General features: G+C 28.1%; 1 protein-coding gene across 1 annotated transcript in view; it reads right to left on the reverse strand.

Moving 5' to 3' along the window:
* Positions 1-26,508, reverse strand: part of LOC111635546 (cation-independent mannose-6-phosphate receptor-like) — an 81,853-nt gene that overhangs the window by 32,471 nt on the left and 22,874 nt on the right. Inside the window, exons 9-21 of the mRNA XM_023380536.1 lie at positions 23,890-24,060; positions 22,011-22,130; positions 19,920-20,069; positions 13,240-13,377; positions 10,501-10,663; positions 9,903-10,193; positions 9,599-9,755; positions 7,248-7,406; positions 4,914-5,117; positions 4,294-4,471; positions 3,017-3,313; positions 785-972; positions 631-711 (exon numbers count right to left, since the gene is read on the reverse strand). Of these exons, the coding sequence (XP_023236304.1) occupies positions 631-711; positions 785-972; positions 3,017-3,313; positions 4,294-4,471; positions 4,914-5,117; positions 7,248-7,406; positions 9,599-9,755; positions 9,903-10,193; positions 10,501-10,663; positions 13,240-13,377; positions 19,920-20,069; positions 22,011-22,130; positions 23,890-24,060 (2,297 nt within the window). The remainder of the gene's footprint in view (positions 1-630; positions 712-784; positions 973-3,016; positions 3,314-4,293; positions 4,472-4,913; positions 5,118-7,247; positions 7,407-9,598; positions 9,756-9,902; positions 10,194-10,500; positions 10,664-13,239; positions 13,378-19,919; positions 20,070-22,010; positions 22,131-23,889; positions 24,061-26,508) is intronic.

A 26,508-nucleotide genomic window follows, 5' to 3' on the forward strand; every position in this document is an offset into this window, starting at 1 on the left:
GGGGTGTTTGGACACCCCACTGAAAACTGTTGTTTTTCTCTTACTGGAATTTCTGCAGCATCGTAGTAATTTCTGAGCATGCTCTATACATAAAATCATGAAGCTACTGAAGAGGACACAAATATTTCTTGCGAAATCTATGAATAGTGCAACTTTTAAAACATCGGGGGTGGCAAAACACCCCACTGCACTACCCCAGGGTTAAATCCGATAAGCAAACTATTTCTTACTGTATTTTTTTTTTAACTAGAATGATCTTAGTGTAAAAAATACAGAAAATATTTATGCAAGCTGTAATTTTTCCATTAAATTTTCCTTATTTCAAGGATTTTATTTTATTATAAGTGAATAAATAAGTAATATTAAAATATCTCAACATATTAGCTTTAACAAAAAATTACAGTTCAAATAATAAACTATATATATCCATTAGTTAGCAGTCTCCTTCATTTTCTACTATAAATAATTTTTTAATATTATGCTATGTAATGATATAGACAAATAAAAGTACAAATTTATTTTTAAAAAATTAATGTAGTTGTAAAATTCAATCAAAGCAGCATTATTTTTTAAATTCTGGTATTTGGGGTTTTAATATTCAGATTATTATTAAAATGTTAAAATATTTACCTTAATTGGACATGCAGCAGGTGTATCCATAGAAAAAATGTACACACAATCTACTGTTTTTCCCACAAAAACCAAATCTTTCTGAAAACATAATTACATTTTGTTTAATTTTGCAATTAAATATTTTAATTATTTCAAATGTTCATTAACTAACCTGCACAGTTGAACATTTGAGATTTATTCTTGTGCTACGATTAAACTGTCCTTCATCACAGAGTGTGCCACCTTTATATTTCAAAGTAATAATTCCTTGAGAATGTACAATTGGTTTCTCTTGAATGTATCCTAAACTGAAGCCTTCCTTTCCATCATGGGATGTTTGACATGACATAACTTCTCCAGCTTTCAAATAATATATATGTATGTACATTTTAGAATTTTATTTTTTTTATTAATTTAAATATATATATTTATTAAATAATATATTATGAGTTTTAAAATTAAACATTCTTAAAGTATATTAGTTAAGACATTATATAATATTGGTAAACATAAAATATGAAAACAGAACTATATGTTGCTTTGTGATAGGTCATATCAGAGTGAATTGTTAAACAAGAAATCAAAATGAAGATTATATCACAACAACAGTATTATTCTGGTAAATTTTTATCAGTAAAAATATTGTATAAAAAAATTTTATAGCACATAAGATGCACCACTATTTCAGCACAAAATATTTATGAAAAAATATTTAGTGTATTTAAGCCATCCTGTGCCGTTAACTTATTAAATGCAATAAGAGAATGGACATAACTCTTCAGTAAAAAACCTTTAATCATCCTGGAAACAACATGTTTAATTAAATAACAACATTTTTATTTAAAAGTTGGGCTAGGTAGATATTACCCATAGCCTACTGAAGGCTGTTTGAAGAATTCATTAGCCTACAAGAAATTACTTCACATGTAAGATGCAGAGTAACTTTTAAGTCCTGCCTTTTTTAGTTGGACATCTTATGCACCATAAAATACAGTACATAATATTTTGATAAATTTATTTCATTGTATAAGCATAATTTATGATAATCAATTTTATAGTCCTGAATATAATTTACTGGAAATCAAACATTAAATGCACAATTAATACATTCAACTGAGTTTATTTTTATATAAAGAATGCTATAAGGAACATGAGAAAACAATTATATCACCAAATTATACAGGAGGATGCAAAAGTAGGTATACAGTTGAGAATCTGAGAAATACAAATGTTTGATGTTCATTATTATTATATTTATTATCTTTTATTAGTTTGTATTTTTTATTTGTGATTTAATTTGTACATAATAATAAATGTTTTTTCTTCCTATTTTCTCCCTGTATGCTTTTTTTTCCATAATGACAACTGTACACCTACTTTTGCATCCTCCTGTATATCTAGAGCAGACTCTGAAATGCAACTTCTGTAGACTAATGAAAACGAATTAGGAATGGAAAAATAATTTTCTGCTTTCCCAGACTATGCTATGACTTTGCTGTAACAAAACAATGGTTTTTTTTTCATAGTATTTCAGGATCTGAAAACACAGGTTATGTTTCAAAATTGAAACCTTTGTAGCACCTGGGTCATTCCAAAGAACTTGTGCATATTCTATATCAAAATACAACTATTGTAATTCTGCTTCTTCCAGAAAAAGAGTTAAAACACTTTCCTTATTTCATTCAGAAAATGAAGAATGTTTTTCCTTAATCCTTATGTCCCCCAAGCCTTTTTGATTACGTTAAATGTTACCTAAATTATCAACTTATGTTGCTTTAAAAATGCAGTTACAATAGCAATATTTTCAAACAAAAACATAATTTACACTTGTTTTCTAGTAGTAAACAAAATAAATAAAAGCAACATCCACTTCAAAACACTATTTCCATATCAAAATACAACATTTTCCCATCAGCAGCCTGTAATTGATACTGTAATTTGATTTTGCTCTCATTACATCTTCAGAGAACAAACATGCCAAGTTTCAAATTTATATGATAAAAAGAAATTGGGCTATTCTACTTCATAATTTTTACAAAAATAAAAAAATGATTTATTTTCACAGAAGTTGATGTTAATTTTGAAAATTTATTCTTTATATACAAAATAATACATTAAGCACACACACACACACACACATATATATATATGCTTAATGTATATATATACATTAATATATATTAATATAATATATAACATTAATATATATCAAAACAAAATTTAATCAGTTCAATTCAAAAAGTAAAATTAATAAATTAACTAGAGTTTATTATATTCAAAATAAATACAACTATACAAAATAAAATTAGATTTTAACTCACAGTAAAATTGACATTTCTATCCTTTATTTTATTTTTATATGTAACTAAATTTAACATATTTTAGTAAATAAAAATATTCATACCTGGACATGTATAAAATGATGTTGGATTCAATGGTTTACAAAAGTTTATATGATATTTATCATTTGAATGAATGTCTACAGCTTCCCAATTGTCATTTTTCCATCTAAGTAGAGATTTTAAATCATAACTATTACCAAAAGAATCACTAAATGAGCAATCAATGTGATTAGGAAAACATGAAAGTGAAGTTTCTAATTCAAAAAAGTAAGCATTGCCGTCTTGACGAATAAATTTAATTTCCTTCTGTCTTACTCCTTGTTTACATGGTAATTCAACATAAACTTTTGATACAATGCCTGTAAAATAACCATTTAAATAAAATGAAAATTTTAATAATGTTTTGAAGAAATTGACTAATATTTAACAAAATGGCATTTCTTTTGTTACTTTATTTTCAAAGTTTCTGTTCAGATTTTCAAAATATTTAATATATTATTATATTTTAAACAAATAAAAATTTTATTAATTAAAAGTTTGTAATAAAAGTTGAAAGGAAAAACTTTAATTTTCTGAAGTTAATTTTTTTTTTAATATAATGTCACATCTTTCTGATGACACAGAGTTTTAAACTAAAACTTTCATAATAAAGAAATTGAATAATGTTTAATAAATATCAATTTCATCTTTTCTTAGTATTTTACTTAAAAACTAAATTTCAAATAAAATAAATATCAATTTACATTTAAATTGTATAACCATAAAAAAAATATAAATAAATCATCATAGTGTTTTACAGAAAAATCTAAACTTTTTAACTTTCAGACAATTACTACTTATCATTTAAATAAATTAAGTTTTATACACTAAATGTTTCATGTTCTATACATGGTCTTTATATATTCAATGTTTTGCATATTACTTATTTATTACCCATGCTTTATTTTAAAACTTGCACTGTACTATAATATAAGTTATGTTTGCTTCTCAATCATTATCTTATACTGTAATATAACATTTTCATTATATTATGATAAATTATCTGAATTATCAACAAATATTGTATTCTATTGGTTGAAATTCTCACACAAAGCCATTCAATTTTTTACACACATTCCACACAAAAATATATTAATGAATAAAAACTTTAATAATGTATCACAAAATATGTTTTTGGCATGTGTTAACACCATTGACAATTTACTTATATAATTAAAAAATTTAATTACAAATAACAAGTTATAGTGACAAACTTTTAGAGTTATTTTATTTATACAAATAATAATATTTTCTTATAGAATCAATGAATTTTTTACAGATTTAATATTTTGATTCCTACCTGTTGCTTGATTAAAAATTCCTTCATAAACAAGTGTTATAATTTCATCATCAGACAATTCCAAATAGTAATCATTTAGTAATCCAAGAATATTATGAGGTTTTCCTTCATTTAATTCACAAACAGATACATTTTTTCCTTCAAATGTGCATCCATCAGCAGTTCCACATATATTTAACTAAATATATATTAAAGAACATAATTTAAAATTCTCATCTGAGTATATCAAACTGCAAAGTCAAGCGAATAAAAATTAAAAACTTTATTTAACAATTAAATTTTAAAACAATGTCAAATTAATAGTGTCTATCATTAATTAACACAAAAACTTTTTGACTGATATGTATTTTTATTGTAACTTCTCTTAATTCGTAATCATAACTTCTAACTCTTAATCAAACATTCCTTTATAATTAACTACAATCAAAATTATAAAAACAAGTAATTATTAAAAACATTTATTTTTTAATCATAATATTTATTTCATCAAGATAAAAGTTATTTTAGTATTTATTAAAACAAGCTTTAATTTAGACAAGCTTTTTGTAATCTAATTAGACAAGCCTTTTCTTATTAAAGATTTTAATTCAATTATTATTATTTTATATATATAACTTTACCTTAAAAGTACGAGAATCAGCAGTAACACTGTAACCATGATCACTCTTTAAAGATTGTAAATCTAATGTATATTCAGTTAATGGATCAACGATGGTGCATTTATTTTTAGATATTTCAGATTTTACACCACAAGCGGCTTCTGTTGACCACAAAAACATGTATTCACAATTTCCCAACAAATTTAAGAATCTTAATTCTTCTACCTGTAAATAAAAAAAAATTTTTTACAAGGATAAAATAACACTTTGATTGTTTAACTAGTCAAATTATCCATATTTTACTGATAGGAATAGTTAAACAAATAGAAAACTTAATATTAATTATAACTTGTATTTCACTATTATGAATAAACTGTTCTATACTAGTGATATCACATATCAAAGACAATAAATCTGTAATGTAATAAACTCAGAAAATAGAACTTCAAATAAATTGTTGTTCTTAAAATAACTGAACAATTTATTATATTTAGCATTTGTGAGACTATGAGGGCACAGAGTCAGTTCCCCAATTGCCACTTACACATCAAGTTGATAAAACTCGCTTACTTTGTCACTCAATGGCTTTTAGGAGGGCAAATTTCAAGTGGGGAGTGGGTTGGTAAATTGATAGGTTCCGTTTCCAAATAAACAGGAGACAGGTTCAACAAAAAACAAAATAAAGGTTTAATAAATTTCTAACTCTACAATACATGAGAATGTTTATAGCAAAACACATTCAGGTTATACAAGGCTAAAAGTGACAAAATGCGGTTAAACTTACGATTACACGATATATTATTTACAACAGGGCTAATCTTTAACAGCTGTGCCTATTTCTGTTGAGAGAGAGTTCACAGACTGCTAATAATTACCTCTATGTGTTGATGGAGAGTTATTGGCGACGATCTCTTACGATTATGGAAGTATCATAGTCCTCATCCTTGTTTCCTCAGCAGGATCAAGATGTGGAGGCTAAAATGTACGCTATCTCAAGTACAACTTCCAGTTGATCACCCTGAGCTTTCAGTTACTCCATCTTTTATAGTATTATTGTGGGAAAGGGGTCACATGATCGTCCGTTGTTGACAATGACTCGCATTCTTTGACGACTATGTGTCAACTTTCCCACTTGATTGTTGATACAAAAGGCGACATCCAATCTGATACTCTGCAAAGAGTTTTTTTTCTATCGGGGATGTTTACAATAAAAAAAAAAAAACGTTTTAACATTGATTTCAAAATTCCCTTAAAATCTGCAATCTCACACATTCTATAAACTTAAAAGTATGAAATAATCTAAAACTGACATTGTATGGATAATAAATTTATATAGTTATGTATTTTATGTAAAATTATGGTTAAGGCTAAAAGCACATCTTTGTATCGATGGAGATTTTAAAATCATATAATGACATTTTCCAAGTTTAATGAAATAAAAACCAAATTGTAATACCTTAGGAGGCAAAAATGACAATCAACAGAAAAACAGGGTAAAGAGAGCAAATACTACAGTACAGAAAATACAAAACACTTACAATCAAGCATATGTTAAATCACTGAAATCAATTGTAAATGAAAGCACAATAATGCTCTACAAATGACTAATAAAAAAGTTGAAAAAACTTTTAAAAAAAATCAGTTAAATACTCTTTTTTATGTTGAAAAAAATTTTTTGACTGACAGAGTAAAAGGTTTGTTCAAGTTCTCGTCTAATTTTTAGAATAAACTTTAGCAGTAACAGATAAAATTTTTAGCATTAATTTTCTTTGCTTTTTAATTCTTTTTGCAATAACTGTACAAATTTCGTGAATTTCAGTTCTACTAGTGGCTCAAGATACACATAGCTGCTGTTTTGCACTATCCTGTTGAATTCTGAAGGAAAACAAAGACATTCATCTTCCTCCAGTACCTTTTGATATTGGATTAGAGTAGGAAAGTCACACAGTCTTTTAATGCAATTTGTTATTTAAAATTTTCTTATATTAGTTTATCAATTTATCATAATTTTCAAAATTGAAAATTACCATTCCATCAAATGATAATATTTACATAAATATATATTGTATTAATTAAAATTTAAAATAATTTATAATTATATATTCTTTATTTTATGTCTCAGAAATATCAAATTTGTTTCAAAATTTAAATCTTGAAATTTTGTTAAATTCATAATTATAGATTATAATAAAAGAATAAATGTAATGTAATCTTCAATTCTATTCACCAATTTTACTTAAAGATCTTACCAAATGAATATTTTTCTTAAGTTCTCCAATATTAATAATTTTAGTCTAGTCTAATATTATAAAACAATTATTTTAGTTGTGAAAAAAATTTGGAATATATTAATACCCTTTGATCACATAAGAAATGAATTGTTGTTGTATAATTATCTGCTTTACCAAATGATGTACAAGGATCACCAGAAGTATATTTCACTGTTAAATGCCCTTGATTTTTAAATTCTAGTTCTGTCATCTTGTTCCCTAAGTTATGGACAGATGTATCTCCCTGAAATTATACAAATACATAAAGTTAATTGAAAAGTATTCTTATAAAATTAACCAAAACTTATAGACATTTGAATTAAACTGATTAATAATATTAAATTATTTAATTTGCAATATTATAGACAACAAAACAATACTTAGTATTAGAACTTAATCTATATTTATTATTTAATTTAATAAGACTTATAATAATTTAGCTCATTATACAAAATTAATTCATATAGATAATTCTTTCTAAAATACGGTACTAACGTTTAACTAAAGTTATAGAAGATACATGCAAAAGTGAAAGCAAGCTAATGTAGTCCAGAAGTACATTTAGGCGATTAACTACTATCAATGTATGAATGAACTAGGCTTTAGTAATTGAATGTAAAAAAAAAAAAGACTTTGTTAGAAGGTTGACAGACATGTAATCCCTATAGACATATGGGAATTGATTTGTCTTGTTGGCACCTAATTTTGGCTAAACATCCACATGACACAAACAGTAACAAACTCCCTTTACATGTTGGGATCCTGACTTTTTAATTGGTTGAGACATCCAACCAACAATAAGGATAAGAGGGACCATGACAGGAGAAAGTACATGATAGAACAAGGTTGACAAGGAACTTCCAAATGATGAGTTGTATAGGGATATCCATGTGTTGTGCAATATTATAAATAGTTTACATAGTAGTCTGTAAATACATATACTGTACAGTTAGGAATATAGAACTTAACTCAGCTGTCTACTTTGCTTTGAGGTAGAGATATGAACTTAAGATTCTTCATAAAGAGAGAGCTAAGATATAAAACAAAGATAACAAATCAACTTCTTGACCTTTAAAAAAGTCAGAGAAGAAAGTTGGAAAAGCCATGAAGAAGAGCTTTGCAAAAAACAAGACTAGTATATGAAAGGGGATCATGTATGTTCTAAATTTGAGTGTATAGTTATTACCAATAAAAACATGATTAAACTGATTTTTTGCAAGATTTTCCCAAATTTTAAAAATCAAACTCCAAAGATTTTTATGCAATAGTTACAATTGCAAAAACTGCAAACTTTTTTGATCACCTGGCAGTTAAGTATCTGTGCAAATGGATATTTTTTATGTTGATATGTGCTTCTTGTCCTTAATTACTTATATTATACTTTTGTCCACTTTGAACATTCTTGTTAACTAGGACTTGTTATACTGAGGGTATAACAAGTCCTAGTTCACAAAAGAATATTTTTTTTATCATTATACAATATGAATGAATTATGTATAAATTTCTTTCTTTACACTGTACATAAAAGGACACAAAGTTTTTGTTAATTCCATCTTTGTTGAGTTATAAGGAACATTTATTCTCAACATTTTACAAATTAATTTTGGACTTAAAGTATTGCTCTGTCCCATTCTTCTTCAGCTATAATAATAATTAAATTTAATGATCTAAATCATACATCTAAATTTTATACCTACTTACTGTTTTTAAAATATTCATTAATTATAATTCTTATTATTATAGCTGATAGGGACAAGGCATAGAAATGCCTAGCAGTATGTCTGAAAGTGAGGAATTGCTTGGAAGTCTGGATGGCATTACTGGGCAGCACACTGCACAGTAAGTGGAGGTTGGGGGTTTGACTCCTGCTCCACACCATTTCTTTTCTTCCAGACTGTTCTAAATTATTTAATAATATTAAATTATTATAATTATTAATTTTGATAAGAGATGGCACCTAACATCTACTTCTAGTACCACATTACTTAATTTCTAATTATTAATTGTAGCAAAATAATAGCCCAATTAATTATGGTGATTGTTTGGTTTAATAGAAATGCTTATGATGCCATTTGTAAAAATAATGAGAATAAAGATTCATCAGGATTCAAAGGCCATGCATTGTTAGAATTAAATGAGAAATTTAGTCCTTATATATGTATATATGAGAATGCACCCAGAATTATATATTAAATACATTTTTATATTACTGATTATTTTGGTTGTCAACAAATTAGTGACAATGCCAACCACTGCCATATGCCATCAGGCTATATTAGTGGTATGCTGGAAAGAAAAAATAATCTACCTTTGTCAGTGGACATAAGACACTAATATACAATTTATCAATCTCATAATACTTGTACAAGCATCAATAAATTACACATGAAAGACTTTATATATATATAAAACATCATTACTAAATAAAATGCTAACCTCTTCATTTGTTTCTATTACACAAGCAAATGAATCAGATGAACATGATTCTATAACAGGATTTAATGGCTGGCAAACATTTAAATAAAATTTTCTTTTTTTCCCATTAGTATTTTGATTTACTATCCAGTTACCTTCTTGAACAGTTTTAGTCAGTCTGTAAAATGAAATTAATAATTGAAAATTATTATTTATAAATTAAATCAATAAAAGATCAACAACTAAATAAAATTACTTTTTAACAACAATATCAAAACTTTTCATGTTTTGTATTATTTCAACTGTATAAATTTCAAAACCTTACCTGGAGAAATCATAGAGAACTCCATTTTTAGGATTTTTTAATAAACAGTTTGCCACATTACTAGTTGGACATGCATAACTGGTCTTCCATTGAAAAGAATATGCTTGGTTTATCTCTTTAATAAATTCTGGTTTACCAATCCCAGCATTATGATCACAAAGGAAAGTAACTGAAGTTAAACGAGGTGTTTTATTTTCATCATTATAAGGAGATCCATGAGCATATGTTAGATTTATCATGCCATCAACATAGAATAATTCAGAATTAGGTTCACCTAACTTCCAAAATCTTCTGTAAAGATATTATGAAATTTGATTTACAAAATAAAAACTTAATTTCAATATAACTTAAATTATTATTATAAGTGGCTAATTTTCCTTTTCTGTGCCATTTTCATTCCAAAAAATACTTTTTTTATATATAAAGTTTTATTTAATGATATCAAATTATGTACAAGAGAATTTTGTACTTGCAAAATTAAACTATACTTTCTATTTTAGTAATAAGCTGTTCTGCTAGATGTAAAATCTGGATTTGGAATATCTACAATTCTATTATTTAATATATACAAAAATTGAGATATTTTTTAAAAACTTACCCATTTGATTCTTCTTGACAAGCAGCAGCTTGAGATTTTCCTTCATTTTCATCACATTTTGTTCCTTTAACTGGACCACAAACATTCAAGTAGTATGTATATTTATCTGTTTTTATTTCATAATTCTTATCTGATTTTAGTGGATTCAAATCTACTGTAAATCCTAAAAACATGATAAATTTATAATTAATTTAATAGAATGTTGGTAATCAATTATTACAATATATTTTATATATTAATTTATTATTAACCAAAAATTCCCCCATTAAACATGGTAGAATATTTTTATTAGAAAGCAGAAATCGAAGAATTGAGAAGAGTAGAGATTTCAAGAAATTCAAGAAGAGTTGCTAATATTTCTAAAATTAAATAGTTCATACTATCTATTTAACATAAGGAGCAACAAAACAAAAATTCATCTGGAGTGGACAAAAATAATAGGAGTTACAAAGAATTCACTTACACACAAACGAATAGATGATGGCATTTATATTAAAAACTATTAAAATCTTTCTTTATAAAATTTCTTTACACAATACATTCTGAGTAAAACTTTGTGATGCTGTTTCTGCAGCCCTTGACAAAGCCATTCTTACTCAATGCTGCTCAAGTTGGGACTTCATGGCCTTCAGGGGTCTCAGTTGTTCTTATTCTTTTAGATTAGAATTTACCTGACCAATTTTACAATTACGCTTCCCCTAGGCATTTCTTTAGGACAAAATAGCAAGTCTTTTTAATTCCATATTGATAAAACAAAGATAAATTGTATGTATGTTAGTTAGATGAATGATAACACTTTCTGAATAACAGACTCATAAGACTTTACTTTTGATTGGATAATAGAACATCACGTAGGTACTATGGAAAGATTTTTTTAAAAATTTGTTATAGAAGTGACATGATATGGCTATCTTTTTTAAAGTTTAAATTTAATGAAGTAAGTTTAACATATGCCATTTGCCAAAATATTTTAAAATGTAACTTAAGGGAAATTCTGTCATCAAGCATGAACTAAATGAGGTCACTGACATCAACACAACACAAATGTGATCACCAATTCAAAATTGATAAATCGTTTATTCTATGGCTAATATTTCTGCAAAATAAGTAGCCTATACTTTCCATCAGAACAAAAAATGAATATAATCAAAACTTCATCTGAACTGGATAGAAATTGCAAGAATTATAAGGAATTCACACACACACACACACATGCAATGGTTTTTATATTATTAATGTAAAATATATAAAGGATTCCTACTCAAATTTTTGTTTTAAATTCAATGACTTTCCCTGACCAACTTTGTACAAATTCCCTGACCCTCATGTCCCTTATAGTATGGCACAATGACAAAATAAAATAGCATTTAACTTACTATGCCCATATGGTATTGTTTCTCCAACTTTTTAATTAGTTATTTTTTCTAATTAACAGTTATTTTTTATAATTGCCAAATTATTAAAACTAAAAATAAAATGATTTATTAATACAAGATTAAACTGGTTTATTGATATTAATCCATAAGCATAAATCTACATGGCTTTGGAAAAAAAAAGCAATTATTTATTTGTTACTCATTAACAAATCTTGTATAATCCATGTATGAAAGAATATATTTATTAAATTTATCCCCTAATAAATTTCATAAACTTCATAAAATATTAATAAACTGAAAAAAAATCAGAAATTGTTTTATTACACAATAAAAATTATTAAAATGATAAATAATACCATTTAAATTAAAATTATTTATAATTTTTTTTTTACTTTGTAAACTTTTTGGGAAAATTTTGTGTATGCTTGGGAGAAATTTTGAATCCTGAAAATATTCTGCACCTCTTTTCATAAATTGTATTGCACCACATTATTTTATGCTGAATGTAGATGGTTACATGTAATCAAATATACTATCAACAAAAAACTCAATAAGGCAGTCAAGGAAACAAATTCCCTGACTCTTTCTGAACACTAATGAAAATCCTTGATTTTTTCCAACTTTCTAGTTATGTAGGAACCCTGTATAACTCAACATATAATATAAAATATTATTAGAAATTAAACAACAAGTAATCAAAAATATGACATTTTAAAGATTGTTTGGGTAATTTTAATTACTCCATTACAAAGTTTGTCATAAGCAAAATACTGATAAACTTTTTTCTAATCTGTGAAAATTATTTTTACAGTTGTTGCTCATTGCAACTTTTATTATTGAGTGTTTTGAAAATATTGCTATGTTACTTGACATGTTTGTAAAGACTGACAATGTTTTTTGGTATTATTCTTACTCTTCTCTTACACCTATTGAATTGAACTCTTAGTTTCTATCATAGTGCTGATATGATTATATTATACAGCAATTGATAATATACAAACATGATCCTTGCATTAAGTGCACGTAGCAGTAATATGGAATAATTTTTTTTAATATAATTAACTTTTGTAATTAAAACAAAACAAATTTTTAATTGTCTATGTAAAAATCTCTTAGAGAAAAGCAGCTAATTACTATCACTTAAAGGTTAAATTATATTTGTAAATTTGATAGTTTTAATTTAAAAAACAACAGATCTTATTTAGTTATTTTAAAAAATAATTTGAAAGTGAAGATATATTTGTAATCCTCTAAAAACTTTTTGGAATCTTATAAACAAATTTAAAATTATATTTTACGGTAATTATAGAAATAAAATTTAGACTCTAGACTCTAAAAAATACAAACAATATATAATTCTCACCTAAATCATCATCAAATACTTTACAATCTTTTCCTTTCTTGACTTTTAATGGACAAGCAGCAGCAGTATGCCATTCAATTTCATATAAGCAGCTTTTATTAGTTACTGTTTTTAAAACTGGTGAACTGTCTAACATACCTAAATTAATAATTCAAGCAAATTTTTATATTAAGTATTTAATCATTTTTTAATACATATAATTAATATAGTTGATTTATTTAAGAATATTGCATTATGCAGGTATACCTCGCCTTACGTCGGTAATTGGTTCCAGGAGAGGCGACTTAAGTCGAATTTACTTGTCTCCGAATCTACTTGTCACTAGGCTAAACCATAAATTACCAATTCCGGTTCTGTATTTTATTTATTAACGCATTTTTAATAATATATGGTTAATAAGGATCTATTTTAAGCTTACAAACAAATAAATTTTAGTTTTTAATATAGTACAGAAAAAAGTAATTTAAATTTACGAATGCATGTACTGTAAATACAGAACATACTTGTAAATGTATATATTTTAATATGATTTTATGTGCTTTAAACATTTTTCTAGTGATATTACGACTTCANCAGGCTGAGGTTAATCGTTGTGAAGTATTCGTTGCTATGCTGAGTGATGAGTTGAACGTCAAGCTTGTCATTAAAGATTATGAAGCCGGTCTTAGGAGGATTGCCACTCCTATCACCATGGTTAAGTATGCGATTGGAGCCGAACATTGCGATTTTATTGTGGTAGGTATAAGGCTCTTGTATGGCCAAGATGTCCGTATGCCTTGTGGCCGCAAGTTGTATTGCATCAGAAGCGGCGGCTTTACATTTTTGTAAGTTCGCTTGTAGAATCCTCAAGGTGTTTGATATTTTGTTACACTCCATAATTCGTTTGTCTAATGGTCAGTGCCTTCATGCGAATGGTGACAGGGCATTGTGGGTTAAAAGCATTATGCTCCGTGTTATACTTTTCCTGTTCTGGTAGGTCTTTGTTTGCTGTTCTACAGTTTGTGCAGCAAGGGGGTTCTTCTAGCCTTTGACATTCACCAAACCTGTGCCCTTTATTACAATGACTGCACTTCTGGTTTTTGGTACAGTCGGTGGAGATATGGTTAAATCCACAGCATTGAAAACATCTGACCAGAGGGATGTAGTCGTTTACTTGTATCTTAGCCCATCCTATGGCTACGTGCTTTGTGCCTACCATTATGTTTCTTATTTTAGGTGTGGTGGAAAGGACGATATGGCGACAATTCTCTTTTGCGTTATTCCTATTGAGTATGGTGCTGATACGGGTCGATTTTATAAATTCGTCATTGGAGATTGGGAGGTTTTCGTTTTGTTCAATTATTATGGATGTTAATTCAGTCTCGTTGACTGATTTTGGTACATTTGTAAGGATTAATCTGGGCCTTCTCCCTTCTGAGATCTTACTTTTCACCTTACTAGAAATCTCCGGGAGTTTATTGATTGCCTCTGAGAGTACTTCCGCCTCCTCGTGTGTGTCTGTGCGGAAGCATATCCCGTCGCCTTTGACCTGTCTAACTTGATTTTGAGTTCGTGTGGCTTTTTTTTATTAATAAGCATGAAGAACAAACATTTAATGAAATTCAAAATACATGTAAAAAAATTGAAGAAAATATCTATCACAGCAGAAAAATTAAAATGTTTGTATATTATAAATCTTGTTTTTTTAATTATTCTTGTAAAAATAATTTAAGAATTACTCTTTAAAAAAAATTGATTAAGGATTGATTATTTATTTGATCTGATAACTCATCTCATAACTATCAATAAAAAAGAAGACAGATTTTAATGTTTTATATTTTGATTGAGTCTGGAAATATTTATGAAAATATTTTGTGCAAAGTACAAGAAGCTAATTTTTAGCTCATTTATAGATATAATTTATATTAGTACAAAATTATAAAAGAAATTTTTTAACCTAAAACTGTATGAATAGCAATTAAAATTATATTAATTACTGATATTTTTTTACATATAAAAGCTTAATATAATATAAACTGTAAAATCAAAAATGACAATTTCTAAAACAAACTACAAGTACTGTGTTTTTTAAGCCAAGAAACTGGCAACATATATTCTTATATCTTTATATTGAAAATATCTATTTCCATAACTCAAGACATTTAATATTACATTGTCAGGATAGGATCATGTAAGAACATGATTCCCGCCTTTTTTACCTGGTAACGGTCGCTGTCACAAAAAACTGTTGAGGAAGTGATAATTGGATTTTGAATGCATGGCCGCTGATTGGTCAGCAGATCATCACACCACCAGTGGACCTCTGACAGAGCAGCTAATCACTGACTGGTCGAGGATCACACCACACTGCATATTTGCATAAAGCTACGGCCAAGTAATCGCTGACTGGTCGTCCAACCCGCTGTCGATGGCTATAAAAGGGTTAATGTCGAAGTGGGAGATTTAAGTTCACTTCAACATGGGAACTTCGAGAAGTTTGCTTTGGAACTTCAGGATATACATCAAGTTCATTGTAGATCTTCAAGTGTGCATGAAAGCTTGAGTCAAGTCTGGATTTGTCTCGCTGTCTGTTCTTCAACCGCCAGAAGGTTACTTCTAGCCAACAACTTGTCGCTTCGTCGTAAGGTGTCTTCTCGACGAACCATTCAGCATATTGAACTATCTGAACTTTGTTAATGTTATTGGCGCACCGAGTTGATTACCAATTGTGTGAACTACGAACATGTAATGTAACATGTAACATGTAAGTGAAGTTTAAAAAAACTTCACTTACATGTTACATTAACATCTTTCCCAAATTCCTATTATTTTTCCAGTAATAATTATTAGATGAAATATAATAGCTCCAAGAAAATGTTATCAAAATAATAATATTACTTAAAAACAATGTTTAATGAAAGATTATATATTTACAGGGTCCATACAGGTAATTCCATCTGTGATTCCTTCACTTACCCTGACCAATTATGACATTATTTCCTGACCTATTCAGGTCCCTGCATTTCCCCTTTCCATTAGGTAATATTCAGCCAATTCTATTTAAGCCCATTTTGCACACAATTACATACATTTTTTATTAAAAACACTTTATTCAATTACAAAAACTGAAAAACTTGGCATAAAATCGATTATGTAATTGGCTACATCATTTCTACAGCACAAAAAATTTTGTGATTTTATTTACATTAGTTTGTAAATTTTATTTAAATAAGAAAAAGACTCAATTTGTATTGTAAAATTGAATTTTCTTAAAGCGAGGAGGCAGGAAATTCAAAATAATTTAAGCAGAATAAATCACACACTCCATGAGAGGAACAAATCACACATTGTGTGCTAATTTTGATCCAGTATGAATCCATTCATGGTCATTACATTTCTTCCCATTTTCCCCTGAAACTCATAATGAGAGCAGTGAAGTTTTGAGTACTTGTGCTCCTTTAGTCTTACACTCAAATTCCTTGTTGTAATGCCGATATAATCAGGGCACTTTTTAGAATTATTGTTGATCCTTTGCTGTCCACAGTTTCTTTCATAATGCTTTCGGCATATCTGTTATAAGTGAATTTTGTGATTTTACTGGGACCTTGTATTGAGCCCCTTTTTATGCTCTTCTCGCATCTTCTAACAATTCCTGTTATTGTGTCTTTTATGTACCCTAAAGCTTAGTTCACACTGAGCGAATAGCAAAAGGGAATGTAAAAAGTGAAAAGCGATTTTTATTTGCTTAGCGAAATTGACCCTACAACCAAAAGCAAAAAGCAATTGCAAATTTTAAGCTGCCAATCATTTGCAAGTGAGTGTAAACGTCATCTCAAAAAACAAAATGGCCACTTTCAATATTCTGTCGTTAACCACATTTGTTTATTTATTTATTGAGAAAGAAAAATAAGTCAAAAAGAACACGATGCTGGGTGAGAGAAATATTAAAATCCGTAATTACAACATGTAATCTATTGCGTGAGAAAGTTTCTGTAGCCATCTTGAAAACAACAAGAACCACATGACAACTAGCTGGAATACAACTGGTGCAAAATTTTTTTGCTAGCGAAAAAGCTTGACAGTTCCGAACTTCGAAGCGATTCACAAAATGGTAAAATTCACCGGAAATGACATCATGTCTTACATGTTATTCGCTCTGTTTTTCACTTTCACTAGCAAATCACGTTCAGTGTGAATAAGCTTAAGGTTTCAGTTACTTGTAGAATTCTGTCAATTTCCTTTGCTCTGTCCATAGCGCTGTCACAATATAGAAAGAACCCCGAATCTATATAAAATTTAAGAAATGACAAGGATAGCATTAGGAAGGAAGAAAAAAGCAGGTGTAGGATACCAAACGAAAACACACAGCTGGTGATTAGGAAAGATTATATCGGCATTACACAAGGAATTTGAGTGTAAGACTAAAGGCCACAGCCTGTCAACCACAGCAATATGTTAATGCGGCCATAGTTCTCTTGATCAGATGGGAATTCTTACTACCATTGACACATCATCTTATCAATACTGAACTGGAGGCCGTCTGCACAGTGGTATACGGGGCTGGATTTAGTTCTTCCAAGTACATCCATGTCAAAAACAGCATTATACAGTCTCTCTTCCCTGCACATTGTGCAGATGAAGGGATTGAACAATGCTCCGTCCCTCACTCCCATACTGTGGACGCTTCACTGCCGGATCTTTAGGCAAAATGGTTTTTGTTTACCCATTGCCCCACTATCATGTTTGCAATGAATCTTGTGTAATGATAGAGATGCTACTTTCACCCTGGAAAAATCTGGTGTATACTCCATTCCCCTGCAGAATCCAATATCAGGACTATTCACCTATTATATAGGAGCGACTGCCAGAATGCTGGCTGCTCGCATATCTGAACACCAACAATGGTTCGGTGGCACTTAGCAATTGCGACACTAAACTTTCCAAATTGGAGGTACATCATCACCACATAGCACTTTGGAATCTGGTGGCAATACTCAAAACATTGTGATGAAGGGAGCTTGCTATATATTTGGGAGGCCCTCCTCACAAAACTGCTCTTCCCATGCAACTCCCCTACCCTCAACTTACCGGACATCTGGATTAATTTATACAGGCGTTTAAAAAATCAACAATAATTCTACACTCATTTCCCGCATCTCCTATGTGATTCAAGGCACATACGCATTGGCTTCTTTACATGCATCTTTTTATATGTTACATGCGTTTTTTGTATTTTAAATTATGTTCCACGATTTTATATTTAAATTTTAAAGGAGCACAAGTATAACATCAAAAAAAGTTTGAACACGACGGTACTATCCCAGATGGCTCAGGCACAAAGTTTGGTAGTTAAATGGGATGATGCGGACATTATCAAACCAGTGAGATCCCCAACATTAGCAAGGACCACTGAAAAAATAGAAATTTATAAGAGCAAACTAGAAGAGACTTGTATTAATGAGAGGGACACGGAAGGCCTTCCATCAGCCTGGAAGTATATTATTAAAAAATCTACCAGGAACCCATAATTTACACATTAATTTTATTTTATTGTATTAGTTGATACTTATATTTAATAGTATTTCTGAGTTTATTTTTATTTTATTCTTTGTCTTTATTATATATATTTTTATACTTTACTAGTATATTATTTTTTAAACCTGTTGTCAGTTTTTTTTAAATTTAAATATTTGTATTCGATCTTGTGGAACAAAATCTTCCAATTGTCCATTTTCAACCTGACGATGGCCTATGGAATAGGTCGAAAACATATTTCCTACTTTTCTGTTCATATTTCCTTTGCAATTTCTTTGATATTATAAAAATTTTCTTCAACTCGCACACTTATTGGCTTATAACTTGTCAAATCCAATTTTATCAGTTATTATTGCTAAGTAATATTGACCTTGTCATTCTGTACAAATTAACACCAATTTCAATGCCCTATCTCTTTGCGATCCAAAGTTATACTGCCCAAATGCTGTGCGATAGCACCATTTTCAGTGTTCATGCGCAACACAAACCCCCCCCTCACAGATGCACACTCCCACTATACACCATTTTAAATACGAACATAAATCCTCTATCCAACAAAATTTTAATTGTTAGATTATCATTTATAGTTTACAAGATAAAAGATGAATCTTGCCATTCTTTCAGTCACTCCAGTTTTTGTAGACTCTCCTTATACCAAACCAAATTTAAAGACGTAGTCGAATCAAAAAGGAGTGAGAATGGCAGATGGATTCTGCAATATTTGCGAATTGTGACTTTCCGACATTTGATGCCATTCCCTGACTTTTTCTCCTAAAAATCTTATTCCCTGACTTTCCAGGTCTGTACAGATCAGACACTGTATTTAAAAAAAATTATTAATTTTTTCAATCAACAATCCCAATGAACTTGTCAAATTTTTAATGAATTCTTGCTAAATTATTCAAAAATCTAAACAAAGCAACCAGATAGCTGAGGCAGCAAAGGTAAATTAAATGTCTGCCATTCTAAAAGATTTTAGAAAGGAAATAATCACTCAGAAAGTAAAAAAAAATTATTTTTTACATAATTTTAAATATACGATTAGAAGAATATTGCAAATATATAATCTAATTTTAGAATTTATATTATTTTACAACGTTTCTAAATCTTTCTTTTATAAAAAGTAATATTTTATTTCCTAATAAAAAATGAATAAAAATACATACCAGGTTTACAGTAGAGAGTGATGCGAGTTGAATAATGTCCTCCTTCACATAATTGTCCATTTTCATATATTAACTCTACTGTTTTAAATTTTTTGTTGTATTTAGGAGGTGAAACAGATTTTCCAAGAGAGATGGCTTTACCATTTTCATCTAAATTTCATAAATATTTTTAATTTCTTAAGAAAAAGTAAACAAAATTTAATGTAATTCATAAATAAATAAACATATTTACATAAAAACTCTATGACAAATTTTAAGAGTATTAATATACAGTAATACCTCAACTTACACGAACCCGGAGTTACGCAATTTTCAAACCTCGTCAATTCGTCTTTTGTTTGAGCGCCATGCAACTCTTGATTACTCACTCCCCCCACACTATTGTTCGGCTTACATGTTCAGACATGTTGCGCAGAATCGATACATAGCTACAATTTATTTTGTGTTATTTATTTCTGTGTTTGTTATATCTACGGAGACTTGAGAGACACTACGTGGTGATTTCTTGTAACCATGAACGAATCAAAAGACGAGATAAGATTAATGAGAACATTTATTAGATTACATACATCCGACTTGGATTTTACACAAATTGCGAAATTATACCCCAACTTATGTTGTTATCGCTCGGTCCCACCTATCGCGTAAGTTCGGAGTATTAGTGTATATCAATATTGAACTGCAATTACAACTATTTTTATATAATTTTTTAATGCCAAAGGATAAACAGATAAATGATAAATAAATAAAAAATATGCAATACAGGTTGTTTAAAAAAGATCTGATGGATTACTGACACTTGTATTTATTTTAGGAAAATAGATACAGCCATATTATTTGTCCTAATTAGTACACAAACTGAAAAAATTTCTCATCTTCAAGAAATCTGTGTGCACATCAGGTGTTACTCTCACAATATCAAAACAATAATTCAATTCCTCTCTGAGTGTTTCTCCAAATACCTAACATGTCTTGTGTGACAGTTCTGATTACATTTATTATGCAATCAAAACATGTCTTGTATTATTAATCTTTTAATGTTTCAATATCTGTAACAGGTGTTTGATAAACCCCACAAGAAAAAGTTATGAGAGATTATATTGTTGTTGTTAACTTATGGCAATGCAACACTTGGGCAATCTGCCTAGGGGAATGCCTTCCCAGAGGTCTTTTAAGGGAAACTGGCCACTATTTAGGCATATGTGGAGAAAATCCAGAAAACTCCACATGGCCAGCCCATCCAAGTGAGGCATGAACCCATAACCAAACTCCCAGTGTTCCGGGAACAAAGACCACTTGGCCACTGGTGGGATTCAGAGAGATTATATTAGTGAGATAGAAACTGAATTGATCCATCTAAGCCCATCGAAAAATTTCATTCAAAAGTTCTACCTGCAGCAACAATAGCACCCTGTGTCTTAGTTATGCAAGGAAAAAAAACATTTTAAGTTTCATTGACAATTACTGAAAACTATGTGTGTTGATGTTTTCTTTAAATACATAATACTATTCATAATCTGTCAGTTCTCTTTTAGACACCATGTATTTTGTTTTTAAAATTGTATTTTAGAAAATAATTTTCCAAAAATAAATATAAAATATTACATTAAATATACTGTATTGCAATTATGACATTTGTAATTAAGATTCTGAAAACAGAAAATAATAAAAAATTACATTTAAACTTTATTATTTTCAAATATTTGTATTCTGTAAATAGTTAGTGAATTTCAGAATAAAAAAAATTTTGCAATATAGAAAAATATAAAATCAGATTTTTCAAATACAAAAAAATTAAAACAAAATTTTTTAATACAATTAAAAATTTTTTCAGAACAAATTTTAGACTTTTCAAATGTTAATCATTTAGTTAGATAATATATTTCTTTCATTATTTTATGTTTTAATGCAATAATGTAAATTTTCTTAAACACTATTTTAAATACTACTTTAGAAAGTGGCTATTCTTTTATTATTATTGAATTTTTTCCAATGATAAGCACAAGTTCATCAATGATATAGCTGCTTTTAAATACATACTAAATTTAATTTTTTTATTCTGGAATAGTATCTAAATTTATATACACATACCTATTTTACAAATAGCAGATCCAGGTTCACAGCTATTATTAAAACTCGGTATCTCAGAACATACATTTAGAAGAAAACTACTTTTTCCTTTATCTAAAGTATTAACTACATTCCAAGGTCCTGAAATTTATTTAAAAATTATTGAAATTTTTCATAAACAGTATATCATCATCTTAACTAATTTAATGAATCAGTTATATTTTAATAATAATGAACATCAATTTTAATATTTATGATAAATATTTTGAATTTCAAGAAATCTTTTCTTATTTATCATTTCTCAAATCATTCAAATCTCATTTCAGCTATACATTGTTGTTTATTGGTTTTTTAATTGGGATCATTCAATTGACACAGTCACTACTACAATACTAATGTAATGTACTAATAAACACAACTACACAAATAATCAGCAAAAAAATATTTATTTTAATGAAAACAATCATTTTCTTCACATTTTAAATGGACATTATCAGACTAGAAAAAATAAAACTGAATGTTTATTCAAAAAACTAGAACATAACATTAAATTAAAAATTCAAACTGTCATAAATACATGCATGTACAGATTTTAATTGTTATATATTGTAATCTATTTACTTATATCTCCTTTGTGTTACTTCCACACTATATGACCACCTATACTAAGTAAAACTCATATATCAGACAATGCACAAGTCACATATATGGCATTTAGAAAACATTGAGCTTTACAAGGTTATAAAGAAAGACACTACCATCAATTATAAAGACACTTTTTAACCTATCCCATGTTGAAATTTTTCTCCATTGCATGTCATTTCACGTTGAATTTTCATCGATGTTAAGCCTAATGTAAACTTTTTAAAATAATAATTGTGGCTATTGTATCGTTAAAAATTATTTCTTTATTTTTTACAAACAAAATAAATATATTGTAAAATATAAAAACAAAACAAATTATACTTTAGAAGTTGATCTAGTATCAAAAACGTTCGATTCAGCACGACACACAGTCCTCAGAAAAATATCACACAAATCTCTCAGTGCTGCCAGCTAAAACACACACACAAACAAAAAAAGTATTGGAGTAGCCCAAGATATAGCCAAAGATTGCAGCGCCACAGCACTAGCGAAAATTTAAATTTGCCGACTGGAATGCTTTTGGTTAACCGACGTTTTGGATAACTGGCTTTCAGATAAACGACGCTCTACTGTAGATGTTTTTAATATTAAAAAACTCCAAACCACACCTTAATCCAGAAAAGAACAAAAATTTAATGATTAACAAATGTTTTCAACCTTTTTCATCTTTAGAGACAGAACATAAATTAGAATAGAAAACAAAATTCAAATGCAACTGAATAGACATGTTATATACTCAGGTGTTAAAAAGTAATTATTAAATATAAACTGAGTTTGACAAAGAAAGGGCAGTTACATTTGAATTTTGTTTTCTATTAAAATTTATGTTCCATCTTTAGAACCTAATGATGGCTTTTGTGAAAGGCTGAAAACATTTGTTCATTAGTGAATTAAGACGTTGGTTGATGTTTTTAATTAGTATAATCTTTATCTCAATTACTATAATTCACTTTACCAATTTCTTTTTATCTTTTTTATGGGTACAAATTTAAAAAACATAAGAAAAATATATAATGTTTAGAGTAGATATGGATAATAATATATTACTTTAGAGAAATAAATAAATTAATATTTAGTACATATTGTATCTTTATTGTATATTATGTAAACAATAATATTTATAATAACTAGTCTGTTCTTCATAAATATTTTTCCAATTATTAGAATATATTAAAATTGTAATGATTTAATCAGTCATCAATAAAATATATTTAATTTCTATTTTATAACAAAAATAACTGAATTACAAACTTACCATTTTTCTTTGTCAAAACTCCTAGATCTATTTGGACATTTCCATCATTAATATAACAATTATTATTATATGGATGTGTTAAACATGCATATTTTGTCTTCCATTTGAAAATGTACTTGCAGTTATTTTCCATATAAAATATGGGCTTACCAACACCATTATCATCTAAAAAATAAAAAGAGACACAATGTTAATAATCAGATAAAGCTAAATTCATCATTGGGCTTTGATTTGGCTAATTAAGTATTAACAGTTATTACATAATTTAGAATAAAATGGTAGGGAATTAAGTTGCCATCTTGTGTGAAATTTAATAATTAGAATTAAAATTAATTAATTAAAAAATTTCTGGAAAAAAAGCTTGATCTGGAGCAAATTTGAACTCCTAACTCTGCTTATTGTGTAAATGCATTGCCAATTATGCTACCATCCATTCTTTACATTCTTTAATAGCACTGCATTATCACAATAAATTAAAACTTGTAAATTTAACATTGAATTGTAATAAAAACAATAAAACACTAAACTAAAAGTTCTACTAAAATTCTAAGGGAAGTGTAAAATATGCCATGCCCTCCATTCTGTAGTGTGTGTGTATTCATCTCTAAAGTTGACCACCTTCCAGTTTTTAACAGTTTTGTAATCTGAAGTGATTCTAAGTATATCAAGTATTTGGGATCCGATGTCCATTGTAATACATGAGCCTCATCAAAATGGATCCTCATGTCACTGTCCAAAACATATCCTGGACCAATTCTTACTGATGTCTTGTATATTCTCCTTTTCTTTTAAAACAAGACTCCTGGGAATCACTCTGATGTACACTAAAAAGTGATCCCACTTGAGTATCATGTAACAGAATAGCATATACACCTGGTGTTTAATATCCATTCATAGAATCTTTGTTGTTCCTAATTAAGCAAAGGTGGTTGGACTCCTCCTGTAGACAATTTTTTTATTCCTTTTACTGATTCTTGTGATATTTTGTATGTAATTTTATTCTAAATAACCAATTTTCTGCTGTGATAAATGTTTTAATTCATTTAATTCTAATTATTAAATTTAATAAAACATGACAACTTACTTGCCTATCTTTAGTCCAAATTACATATCATTTATATATTTTATTAGCCTGCAAATGAATCTGGCTTTATCATTTAATTATTAATATATAATTTGGGCTTGGTTTTCTANATTGAAAATTTCCCAAACGAATACTATATTATTAGAATACATCAATATATTGTGAACGTTATTGGTAACATATTTTTCATTATATTTACTTATTAATTATATAAAAATATATTTTTATTTTCATTTTAATTTATAATTTTTCTTGAATAAATATTTTAAATATGCCATAAAATAATTCTATATTTTTCCAATGGAGTTTTTCAAAAAAAAGATTCTACTTTAAGAAATGAGCAGGTCTCTCTCTCTATATATATGTGAAACATAGAACAGAATTAGAAATTGCTATATTGACTAAGTACTGAGAAATGTTGAGTCAAAACTGCTTCAATCTTTAAATAATTTGTTTATATATAATCGAATTTCGAGTCTTTTATATATATGTGAAACATAGAACAGAATTAGAAATTGCTATATTGACTAAGTACTGAGAAATGTTGAGTCAAAACTGCTTAAATCTTTAAATAATTTGTTTTAATTTTTCAAATACATAACAAATTTCAGTATCAGATGTACTACATATGACAAAAAGTTGCAGTCATCAGTCATTCTTTAAACTGATGTAGAAGAATAAGATTAATAACAAATTCATGAAATATCATCAAAGATAATTTAATCAGCCAAACATACTACATTTGAATTAAAAAGGCAGGTGATTGCAACCTTTTGTTAAGTACAGTAATATAAAAAGGAATATTAAATGATTCTCATAACAGAAAATTACCATACGTTTATATTTAGCCTTGGATGTATCAAATTTTACATGTTGAAGTTTCAGAAGAAAAAAATATTCTTTGTAGAGTATGAATCACATTTAACTTATAGCAAAAATCCTTATTTTCAAAGAAATTTTAGGTACAAAAGACATGAATCTTAAATGGAATAAAAAAATTCCTGCAATAAGTTGCTTAATTTTAACTTTCCTGGGAACATTTAAAACTGTGTTTGTGGTGTCATCTATTATAATATTTTATTTAAAAATCTTTTATATTTTTAACTATTATAAAATGATAAAAAGCTTAATTTTGAGGCTAGGGAAGGTTTTATAAAAAGTTATAAATACTAATAATAAATAAAATCTTCATTAATTAAGTCCAACCCTACTTGAGATATGATACACAACTCCCCTTTATCTCTCCACCCTGTCAACCTTCAACCACCAAAATTTAATAGCATCAATCTCCCTAAGACACAAACCTCCCTGCAAAATTTCAAAAATGTTTGACAAAAATCACAGTTATTAAACTTCAAAGAGAGTAAACAAAATTATGCCCCGATACACATACACACTAACATTCACACATTGTTTGAAACCACCCCTTTTTTTTTTGCATTTCTGGACATCTCAAGGTCTACAGTCCAAAAATGTAAAAATCTTGAGGGTCATTTTTTGACCAATCACCATACTTTCCCTCTGTTGTATATAAC

The sequence above is a fragment of the Centruroides sculpturatus genome, unplaced genomic scaffold (genome assembly GCF_000671375.1).
Source record: "Centruroides sculpturatus isolate CEXI.00-Female unplaced genomic scaffold, Cexi_2.0 scaffold1012, whole genome shotgun sequence".
Lineage (NCBI taxonomy): Eukaryota > Metazoa > Arthropoda > Arachnida > Scorpiones > Buthidae > Centruroides > Centruroides sculpturatus.